At 36.1% G+C, this 12,349-nt stretch overlaps 1 protein-coding gene across 1 annotated transcript; it reads left to right on the forward strand.

Annotated features, from left to right (window-relative positions):
* The first annotated feature begins 259 nt into the window (after positions 1-259).
* LOC111518239 (histone deacetylase 3) lies at positions 260-10,691 on the forward strand. The gene is made up of 6 exons (XM_023174632.2): positions 260-751; positions 1,236-1,424; positions 1,486-1,698; positions 4,685-4,874; positions 4,944-5,228; positions 9,783-10,691. The coding sequence occupies exons 1-6, from the start codon at positions 547-549 to the stop codon at positions 9,994-9,996; spliced, it is 1,296 nt and encodes a 431-aa protein (XP_023030400.1). The 5' UTR covers positions 260-546; the 3' UTR covers positions 9,997-10,691.
* Positions 10,692-12,349: the final 1,658 nt, after the last annotated feature.

Genomic DNA, 12,349 nt, shown 5'->3' on the forward strand with positions numbered 1-12,349 from the left:
ATGAACTGAAGTGGGTTTTCCAAAATGTTTTCGTGAAATTTGGATATTTATAGTTTATTTACAGATTATTTGAACGAAAATAAAAGTGCTAATTACTCAGGAACGGCTGATTCGATTTCCCACAATGGAAAAGTATTGTATAAAATCTCTCGCGTCCAGAGCTTATGAAAAACAAAACCAAATCGGTAAAAACACCAGGGTTTCTTAAATGATAATCTGGATCGATGACTTAATGACCATGCCCAAAAATTATTCAGAAGAAGAGTAGGAAGGGGTTAGATTAAATGTTAGTAAACAAAGAACAAAGTGTAAATGTTCTCAATATTTTTGTATTTTTATTTCGACGAACTAGTAGAAAATCATTCTGAATAATTAGCATTTTAATAATCGAACACATGAATGATAGATTCAGAACAACGAGACGTTTGCTAGCAGTGGCGCTTGTTCTTATGTTCATTTGGGCTTGTCAACAAATTTTTGGGCATGACGACGACTAACGGCACAAATTGAAAGCACTTTCAGTTCACAAAAAGTTTCAGAAGCACAATGTCCAAACAAAAGGTCTCGTACTTTTTCAACCCAGACGTTGGAAACTTTCATTATGGGACAGGTCACCCTATGAAGCCTCACAGGCTATCAGTTATACATAGTTTGATTTTAAATTATGGTCTTCATAAACATATGCAGATTTATAGGCCTTATAAAGCCAGTGCACATGACATGTGTAGATTTCATTCTGATGAATACATAGGTAAGTTGATCGTTTATAGAAATAGCGACTCCAAAGTTTTACAGCATTGATTTAATGAACATTTGATTTCTGGTTAGTCAATTGGCTCTTAGAAGGTAAGACCTAGTTGATCTAGTTTGCACATGTTATGACTTCTGAGGGTTGCTCTACTGATTGATAGAAAAACAATTTTAACTAATCTTTTTTTCAAGTAATGCAACCTAGATGGGAGACCCAGTACATAAGGATAAACTGATTTTTCAACATGTCTGTATATTCAGTAACACGATTAAAATAAAAGTGGTGTAAGATTAAACTCTGAGGTATTTTGTAAGAAGGATTGTACTAGGTAGAAAAGTAGTTAGATTCAGAAAGTTTCAAAAATAATTATTTTATTTTTTGGCAAACATGGCTACAACATTTCCATTAAATCAATGGGTAAAACTTTACCGTTTTTACCACCTCGGCCGAGATTTCTTTAATGATTTTTATTGTTTTTTTCAAGATTTTCTCCAGAAAGTAACTCCACAAAATATTCAAGCTTTTACTAAGCATCTCAGTCACTACAACGTGGGTGACGATTGCCCTGTGTTCTATGGTCTATTTGATTTTTGTTCCATGTATACAGGTGCTTCTCTTGAAGGAGCCATGAAATTGAATAACGATGATTGTGACATTGCAATCAACTGGTCAGGTTTGTGTTATCAAATATTTATTCCTTTAACAGCTTGCCAACATTTTTATTGAACTTCCAGGGGGTTTGCATCATGCTAAAAAATTTGAGGCTTCAGGGTTTTGCTATGTTAATGACATAGTTATTGCAATTTTGGAATTACTGAAATACAATCCAAGAGTCTTGTATATTGACATTGATGTTCATCATGGCGATGGTGTTCAGGAAGCTTTTTACTTGACAGACCGAGTTATGACAGTTAGTTTTCACAAATATGGCAATTATTTCTTCCCTGGTGAGTATTGCTTCTATACATTGTTATGCAAAATGCTATTTTATGTTATATTAGTATATGTTTGTGTCATAATCAATTGACAAAAACACATTCATTAAATACACAATAGAACTAGAAACCAATAACTATCTATCTGTCCAATATGGAGAGTAAAAACACGCCCAAAGATACCATTGCTTGGCAAAACACGTGTTGCGTTTTTGTAAAACTGTTTAGTGAAAATCTCACAAAAGTGTTTTTTGAATACAATATTCATTTTTACCAAAGAAGCTATGGTGTTTGTGAATCGCGTCTACAAATCAGAAATGTTTGTGAACATTTTTTAATTAGAATCATGGATAGTTTTGATAATTTTCATCAAGTAACAGGTCAGTCCATTTGTAATAAACTATAATATGAATATTTGACAAGAAAATGCTCAATGGAAGTGATCACAGAATCAACAGTTAGTTTAAACTTAGTACATATAAAAATGTATCGCAAAGAGTCTCCTGTTGTAATTTGTTCAGGAATGGTTTGAATCATATATCTCAGCTCGAAGCCAAGTTGTTGAAACGACAAAATACTCCGATGTAGAATGTGGTGTGCCTCAGGGGTCAATACTCGGACCACCTCTCTTCTTAATGTACATAATTGACTTGGCCAGTATAAATATTTCATAAAAAATAATGCTGTTTGTGGATGATACTAGAATAATTTGGAATAACAAAGATCCCGAAACACTTCTTGAAATTATCAGGGATGATATATATATAAGATGAAACGGTGGTGATCCATGAGTTTGTCAAAAACTAATATTATGTCTTTCAAAGGTGAATTAAATGAGCTTGTCATGTGTGAGGATGTTATAAGAAGCGCTAAACATACAAGATTTCTTGGTGTTCGTATAGATTGCAGACTGAAGTTTGATGAACATATTTCAAATTTAAATAAAACATTGTCCTTTGGATGTTTTGCAGTAAGAGTAACATCGAATGAACTTGGTCTTTCTTCCGCCAAGGTTGTGTACTATTCTGGGGGTGTGTTATAAAAATCTCATAGACTCTGTTTTTGTACTACAGAAACGTGCAGTAAAATACATGTGCAAAGTAAGAATTCGAGATTCTTGTAAACCTTTTTTTGTTAAACATAAAATGTCAACAGTATTCACAAATTTGACACTACTTACACTTCTCGCTGCCAATCAAGCTGGCAACATTAAACTCACGATCTGATCACTGACACTAATTAAAGATGCAGTAACTTATGGAAACGGTAACATGTTCAATCACTTACCAAAACACATTAAAGAAATAAGTAAAGTTGAACACTTCAGAAAGTAAAAGCTTTCCTTTCGGATAAACTCTTCTGTAGTTTACAAGAATTTTATAATGACACATTCTAACTCAAGCATGTTTGAATATGTTGCAAGATGTTTCTCATGTGCTAGATTTTGTATATTGTTGTAGGTATGAGATTCTAGAATAATGTCGGTATCGACTTATTGTTACATTTCTTATTTCTGTGTGTGTATTTTACTTTACCTTAATTTAATATTGTTTTAGGCCTCAACTTTGTCGAAATTTTGTATCTTTGAATAATAAAGCATATTCTCTCTCTCTCTTGCTAAAATTTACATTTTAGAAGTTATGTTAAATATGAGTAAAAATGAAGAAAATTTTATGAAAAGAAAAATGACTCAATTCATGATGAAATACCAGAATGAAAAGTAATGTACATTTCATCCTTGTCATTGTGCTTGAAGTCATTGAGTCATTTCGGTAAGATATTATATAATACCTTACCTGACACTGTTGAAAGTTTGCTTTGTAATTTGTCCAAAAATATAGTGGAGGAAATGAAAGGAAAGATTAACACTGTTTTAATCTTCCTCTTTGAAGATGATCACTTGGTGATCGAAACACGTGTTGAGGTGTTAAAAATAACGATTTGGTGTTGGGAAAAAACTCCAGTAATATTCATAAAAACTAATATTGTATGAAGATGATGCAACCTTGGGCAAAAAAATATATAAAATAGATGATTCTCATATGATCCATACTGACATATTAGAGAAAGCTCGATCATTGTTTACACTTACACTCGATTCTCAATGAACAAAAAACAAAAACTCTAACTACTCTAACTTTTGAAACAATTTGCTTAAATCGAGACAACAAAAATTCTACCAAATTTTTGGGAGTACAAATAGATTCCAACCTGAAATGGATAAATAGCATGTGTAGTAAACTTAGTAAGACAGTTTTTGCTATCAGAAGAATTGAAAAAATAGTAAATCAGAGTGCGGCACTTGCAAAATATATCATTCACTTTTTCATTCAGTCCTTAGGTATGGTATAATCAATTGGAATAATGCATCAAAGGTACATCTTAATAGAATATTTGTCATTCAAAAATCTGCAGTAAGAAGCATAATCTTGTTAACTTGTATGTTTTTGTTAATCTAATTTATCTACAATCATTTTTAAAAACTATATTGACGAATCTGATCCTCTCAAACCTATTTTAGAAATTGTATTGACGTGTCAAAAACTATGTGTTTCTTGAGACTAATAAAATTATTATTATTATTATTATTTGACTGGACTCGACCTATATCATGTGAATGATTTCAACCTTTATCATGTAAATGATTTGAAGGATATATAATCTACTAGTACAATGTTGCTGTATCGCTGCTGTTCCAATGTTTTGGCAGAATCAGAATCAACGAACTTGGCGTGCGCAGCGTTATAAAACAGTGCTTTCAAAAAATTGTTCTACAGTGCCATGTAGTGGCGAGTTACAGAAAAATTTTTAGCCTAAAAACCTTCTCCATGAAAAATTACTCATACATATACATGTCAAGTTTCATCGCGATCGGTTGAGTGATGTAGAAGTTTATCACTTACCAACCAACCAACCAACAAATGTCCATCTTTGTATAGTAGACTAGTGCATTTTTATATAGTAGATTATTATCATTATTCTCTCATATCATTTCCAGGCACAGGAGATATGTATGAAATAGGAGCAGAGAGTGGTCGGTACTATTCTGTAAACGTTCCTTTGAAAGAAGGTATCGATGACATGAGCTATTGGCACGTATTCAAACCAGTTATATCAAATGTAATGGAGTTTTATCAACCCACTGCAATTGTTTTACAGTGCGGTGCCGACTCACTGGCTATGGATAGGTAATTTTCTCAATTAATTCGATTTGGTGGATACTCTTTCTTTAACATTTTTTTATATTTTTTTTCTAGGTTAGGATTGTTTTCTTTGAGCACCAAGGGCCATGGTGAATGCGTCAAATTCGTGAAGAACTTCAGGGTGCCAACTTTGGTTGTAGGTGGTGGCGGATATACATTGAGAAATGTAGCTAGATGTTGGACATACGAAACATCATTACTTGTAGACGAACAAATATCAAATGAACTACCATTTACAGAATACCTTGAATATTTTGCTCCAGATTTTACTTTGCATCCAGAAATAGTGACAAGAATAGACAATGCTAATAGCAAACAATATTTGGAAGCAATAACGAAGTGAGTGGAATACAGTAAAAGCTCCTTATTCGCGGGTTATAAGTTCCATAAATATGCCGAGAGTACAAAAACCGCGGAGGAATGGTAATTAATATAGAATCGTAGGGGATATTTATTTATTTATTTATTGATTTGCCACTGAGGTATAGTATATACATATGGTATGTCAATAACTCAATAACAGCGTGATACGAATAAAATAGGTAGGTATTTCATTTATCATATAAGTGTATATACATATATGCATATATACACACGTACACATATATACACACATATACACACCCACATATATAAACATACACACATACATACACATATATAGACAAGACACGTATATAAATTTCCTTAGTAAAAATATGGAACAGGCGTCGAAGATAACACTAAATAATAGTAAGAGGAAAAAAATTAGTGAAATCATTGCTCAACGGAAATCATCTTCCAGGAATTCATCACAACTATAGTAACATTTTTGCAGCAGCAATTGCTTTACTCTACCATGAAACACTTTATCAGAGGTAATTTGTTTGATCTGCTCTGGTAATTTATGGCATTATACAAAGGGGACTTTTTATATTTCGTTGACTTATGACTTGGAAGACCTGGGGCATTGTCCAAAACTAGATTAAAGCCCAAATTACTTTTCTTCAAATACGTTTCAACTTTAAGGATAAAACAGTTACGGAATCAGTCCAATTACTTTTCTTCAAATAAGTTTCAACTTCAAGGACAACACAGTTACAAAATAGCACTTGTAACCCATGCTTTTTTATTTGCAACCCAGAATATTGACAGGGTGTTTCGATATTTTAAAGCACGAGGATTCAAGGATCTGCTCTGTTCCAACGCATCTGCGTTAGAGCAGCAGTGTTATTCTGTCCTTTGCTACCTTGAAACCAGGTGGGGACTTCTCCACTTTTTGGTATGAAAGTTTTGTTTGGCATATTTTTTCAAAATAGGGTGGTCTCATCCGCATTAAGCACTTGCTCAGCTATTAACTTTGAAAATTCTTCAGGATATTTTTCCGCTGCGGCGGTGTCTGCGGATGCAGCTTCTCCGGCAATTTTAATGTTATGCAATGACTGGCAACTTGAATTTACTGAACCATCTGTTCGATGCTTGAAATCCTCTATGTGTGCTTTCATCACCAGGTTCTTTGATGAGACGCTTTTCTTGTCGCGGATCAAAGGACCACTTAGTGGCACTCTTTTCTGGTTACGATAGTGATAAGGCAACTTCCATTTTTTCTATTACTGGATCACAAACAAATTTTGCTGATAATGAGCTGCATGCTATAGAATTCCTCATTTTGTCTTCGGACTTCTTCATGAATTGTACAGTCGGTTCATTAACATTGAAAAAGCGTGATATGGATGCAAAAGAAAGGCTCACCAAGGCGTAAACGGTCTAGAATTTCTATTTTTACTTTGAGCGGAACATTTTTTTTCTTTTACTTGACATTATCAATTGCAAACACAGTAGAAGAGATAAGTCTTATTCAATCAATTTTTTTTAAACCAATGGCGAGTTGAAACAATAAAATACCGATCGTGGTGATGGCGGCATTTCATAATGACCTTTAGGTAAGCAGCAGTAAGGTTTGTTTTATTTTTGTTTGAAGGTGGTTGACAATGTTTCGTGGTGTATTTCATCAGTTCGGACTTCCATTGCCTAATATAATATACATTGATTTGATAACCCTGAAAAAAATTAAAAAGATTAACCGAAAATAACAATTTTATCGAACAAAAAAACTATAATTACAAAGAAATAAACAAGCAACAACCATAGGACAACGAGAACAGGACAACTATTAAGCCACCAACGTCATCAATATGAGTTCCCGCCCGCTCACGGATATAGAGGAATCTTTGTTGAGGAAAGGTCTAAACTTCGCCATTGCACCAATATCTGTGCCCACTTTGGAAATAATAACTGCAGTAGAATCGACCAGTTCCCTTATGGATCAGATCGAGGCAGAAGAATTCAGATGGAAAATCAGAGAACAGCTAGATCGAGAACCAGTTCCAACTTCTAACGTCAGCAATGAAGAACGAAGAGCCCTGAACGGGCTACGTAGAGACAACACCATCAAGATCTTATCTGCTACTGTTGTGATGAATACTGATCTCTACGAAAAGAAGATCAAAGAGGTGCTTCAGAAAGGAAAATACACGAAGATCGTAAGAGACCCTACTGCATCAATTGAAAGGAAGTTGTACTACACTTTGAAAAAACACCAAGTCTATTTTTCGGAAAAAGAGAGATCATCGCTAACACCGCACCATAGTAAGCCCCCTCACTTGTATGGACTACCCAAAATCCACAAAAAGGATGTTCCGCTCAGACCGATCATTAGCTCCAGAGATTCAGCCACTCAGAACTTGTCCAGATTTTTACTACCAATAATTAAACCATTGCAAGGTAAAACATCATCTTTTGTGAAAAATTCAAGGCATTTCGTTGAACTACTAGGGAAAATCGAAGTCAAAGATCAGGATCAACTGATCAGTTTCGACGTGGAAAGCCTCTACACCAACGTTCCTGTCGAAGAAGCACTTCAAATCATACAGAAGAAGCTATCCGAAGATGGAGACCTGAAAGATAGAACAAACTTACCGATACAAGTAATCATGGAATTACTAGGATGCTGTGTACGAAACTGCTACTTCCAACGGAAGGACGAATTCTTTAGGCAAGATGAGGGACTGCCAATGGGATCGCCACTTTCACCGGTTATAGCTAATATATATATATATATATATGGAGTGGTTTGAAACTCTAGCAATTGAAGAAGCCCACAAGAAGCCCCGAGTCTGGTTGAGATACGTAGACGACACCTTCTTAATGTGGAACCATGGAACTAGACACTTTCCTGAAGCACATCAACAACGTAAGTCCTTCCATCACTTTCACAATGGAGAAAGAAGTCCACAACGAATTGCCTTTCTTAGACGTATTGGTGAAGAGGACCGACACTAAATGGGAAACATCTGTATATCGAAAACCCACTCACACAGGACAGTATCTGAACCAGAAATCCAACAACCATCAATCGACTATGAGAGGAATCATCAAGACTCTTCTACACCGTACCTTCGGGCTCTGTAATACAAAGGAAGGTCTCGAAAAGGAACTAGGCATCATCAAAAATGACCTTCAACGGAATGGTTACTCCAGAGTGATGGTAGAACAGGAGTAGCTAGAAGACAGCAAGAGCTCCACAAGGAAGAGAAGCCGCCACAACCAGTACTTGTACTTCCCTACATCAGAGGATTATCGGAAATGATAAGAAGGATTGGGTCCAAGTATAACATCAGGACCTGCTTCAGATCTGGGAACACTATCCGTAGCAGCCTCACGAAAACCAGGCCACCAAACGCGGACTGCGATTTCAAGAATTGCATTTACCGGATATCCTGCGAGTTCGGAGAATCATACATCGGTGAAACTAAGAAGTTATTGAAAGTTCGCATTGCTGAGCACAAGAAACACACACAGCGAGGAGAAACCAGCAAATCCGGAATAGCAGAGCATATTTGGACTTATCGACATAATATCAAGTTCAAGCTGAAATCATCCACAAAGAGGAACACTGGTTTAGGAGAAAATTCAAAGAAGCCGCGTATATGTTGTCCAACAACGCATTTAGTCAAGCAAGCGTAGAGATACGTAACATATGGAAACCTCTAATCAAGCGAAAAACGACCAACTCCCGCCAAACGATCATCTCGCTAAAACCAATGAAGCGGAGAGAGAGAAGAGGGGATAGGTGAAAGCCCTCGAATGGCCTATAAATAGTCGGATCTCGGAGGAATAAGTCCAGTTATCACCCGAAGACGATTGTGGATACTAACAATCGAAACGTCGTGACGAAGCTTGGTTTGGAATTTTTTAATATTTATTTTTCATTTTTTGTTAAAAATATATTTTAATTTCCAGCTTTTATTATTATTTCAATTTTTTTTTCTTTCGGTTGTTGCTTGTATGATATTTCTTTGTAATTTCGGTTTTTTTGTTTAATAAAATTGTTATTTTTGGTTAATCTTTTTAATTTCTTTCAGGGATTTCAAATCAATTAATATTATATTAGACAATGGAAGTCCGAACTGATGAAATACAGGTTTGTTTCAGTTTGATCCATAGTCCATTTGGTTACATCCTTTATTAAAGCCGACTCGTCATGTGCCTGCAGTACTCAAAGGATGCCGACGCGTTAATAAACGACACTGAACTTTTGTGTTTACTGAATAAGACGTTTTTAGCTGGGTTGGAATTTCTCCATTGCTAATAAGGAAACCATGAATAAGGAGATTTTACTGTATAGTTATAATTTATTAAATACTTTTGACAAAAATTATTACGAAATACTGTACTAATTCTCAGTAGGACCTTAATATTAAACTAAAAATATTTAACAATTATTTGAAATTAAGAATATGATTTTAACTGGCTTTTCTTCTAATCTGTGGGTCATCTCTTGTCTTGGTTGCCTTTGAGTTTCAATTTAGTGAAATTTTCAGGTTAGATCAATATAACAACACTCATTTTCAGATACACTTTCGACAATTTAAAAATGTGTCAGCATTCGCCCAGTGTACAAATGCATGATGTTCCGGGTCCAGCCTTTACCGAAGACGAGAAATCGAAAGAAGAAGATGACCCTGATGTTAGAATAAGTCAGGATTTGGAAGATAAATTAGTCGATGCAAAAAATGAGTTTTATGACGGTGATGAAGACAATGATAAAGAAGATGTGAAAGTGTAAAGTGTATGTGGGTGCAGGCTTGGTAATTTTTCATGTAGTTTAATTAGTGTCAATTACTCACATGAAAAATTATTGGGTGATAATTTAATTGGATTACCCAAAACACAAGTTATATCCAATATGACAAATAGTTCAGTATTATTGCAAATATTTCCATCATATGTATTCATATTTTATATGCATTTTCAGTTCTTAAAATTCAGTGACTTTCAAAGACAAAGAAACTCATTATATACAACTTTATACAAAAATATCTCCTCTCGGACTGAAAAACATGTTGATATCTTTGAAAAAAGGAAATGTTAATTTCCTCATACAGAAGTTTCCTCAAAGTTAGTTCACACGTTGGCTGTCGTTTCGGTCATTTTTTTGCAAATATTTTACTATAATTCAATTCCATAATAGAAGACACTGAATTCTCAGAAATATTATAGCATCAAAACGAAAACATTGTTGTCAAGTTTGTGATTCTATATATTTCATTATCATTTTTCCTCATATGTAATTTCCTCAGTAATTTATGAGAGTTTACTGCCTTCTATTTTCGAACTACAGTATAGAAATAAGGAAGTTCGCAAGTGTTGATTATTAAATTGGTTTCAGCGCTACGGTAGGCAACGTGTTGAATACATTATGAGACTTCACAATAAGATACTTTACATTTGTTAATCAATAAAAAACTTCATACATTCAAACGTTTTTTATTAATCATAAGTCACCATGAATGAAGTTAATCAAAAAATCCCACTTGCCATATTAATATGTTCTGCTTGGTAGCTGAACTTAAAAGCTACCAAGCAGAGCACATGCATAAGGCAACTTGGATCTTAACACCTTACGCTTGCCTCTCATGTGAACCTACGACTTTGTAGGTACGTGTGGCAGATGCTCGACGGAAAAACAACAACTAAACCAGCTTATGCCGCACAAAAAGCCAAAGTAAAACCATCAGGCACTTGTGCAACGTCTTAACATAAATAGGAAGTTACTTGCGACGAATCTTACAAATGGAATATGTTGCACAGGTGCCTGACGGTTTTACTTCAGCTTTCTACGCGACATTAGCTGGGTTAGTAGTTGTTTTTCCGTCGGGCATCTGTCACACGTACCTACAAAGTCGTAGGTTCACATGAGAGCCAAGGTATAAGGTGATTTTCATCTGAATTTGGGCATGTCATATGCACCTCTTCTGAATGTGTTTATTATTCTTACTCCCACTTCGGAGTATGTGTTTGTGGAGTTGTTTCCGGAATTTGTCTGCAGGTGGCGTAGTAACTACAATTTCACCGAGCATTCGAGACTGAGATGGTCGGTAAAAAAACCGGTGAGTATGCAAGAGTGTATTTAGTCATGTACGCCACTACTTCCCGGTACTGCCAGCGATACAGTGGCAGTGGACGGCTGCTCACCGGTATTTTACCGGCGACGATAACCGGTCGGCGTGTGTGCCAGGTCCCGTTCCCACATGTGGTTCACTATTGGAATTTGGACGACCGGTACAAAGTCGGCCGTCCAACTAGCGTTACGCTAGTTGCACACACACCGATTTTGGACGGCCAGTATAAAATCGACCGATATTTTATTGGTAGCGGGTGTTTGCACACACCGAATTTTTATCGGTAAAACAATCAGTTGCTTTGTTGTCGTAATTAGCACGCATTACCAAAACGAAGTTAATGCGTAGTAACTACAATTTTACCGAGTATTCGAGACTGGAATGGTCGGTAAAAAACCGGTGAGTATGCAAGAGTGTATTTAGTCATGTACGCCACTACTTCCCGGTACTGCCGGCGATACAGTGGCAGTGGACGGCTGCTCACCGGTATTTTACCGGCGACGATAACCGGTCGGCGTGTGTGCCAGGTCCCGTTCCCACATGTGGTTCACTATTGGAATTTGGACGACCGGTACAAAGTCGGCCGTCCAACTAGCGTTACGCTAGTTGCACACACACCGATTTTGGACGGCCAGTATAAAATCGACCGATATTTTATTGGTAGCGGGTGCTTGCACACACCGAATTTTTATCGGTAAAACAATCAGTTGCTTTGTTGTCGTAATTAGCACGCATTACCAAAACGAAGTTAATGCGTAGTAACTACAATTTTACCGAGTATTCGAGACTGGAATGGTCGGTAAAAAACCGGTGAGTATGCAAGAGTGTATTTAGTCATGTACGCTACTACTTCCCGGTACTGCCAGCGATACAGTGGCAGTGGACGGCTGCTCACCGGTATTTTACCGGCGACGATAACCGGTCGGCGTGTGTGCCAGGTCCCGTTCCCACATGTGGTTCACTATTGGAATTTGGACGACCGGTACAAAGTCGGCCGTCCAACTAGCGTTACGCTAG

This window comes from Leptinotarsa decemlineata, unplaced genomic scaffold, assembly GCF_025532065.1.
Source record: "Leptinotarsa decemlineata unplaced genomic scaffold, Ldec_3_MD MMD2_P_RNA_scaffold_1, whole genome shotgun sequence".
NCBI lineage: Eukaryota > Metazoa > Arthropoda > Insecta > Coleoptera > Chrysomelidae > Leptinotarsa > Leptinotarsa decemlineata.

Coding starts and splice junctions, on each gene's coding strand:
- LOC111518239 (XM_023174632.2), top strand. CDS start 547: ATGTCCAAACAAAAGGTCTCGTACTTTTTCAACCCAGACGTTGGAAAC. Junction 1,425..1,485: donor CATTGCAATCAACTGGTCAG/GTTTGTGTTATC, acceptor TTGAACTTCCAG/GGGGTTTGCATCATGCTAAA. Junction 4,875..4,943: donor GACTCACTGGCTATGGATAG/GTAATTTTCTCA, acceptor TTTTTTTTCTAG/GTTAGGATTGTTTTCTTTGA.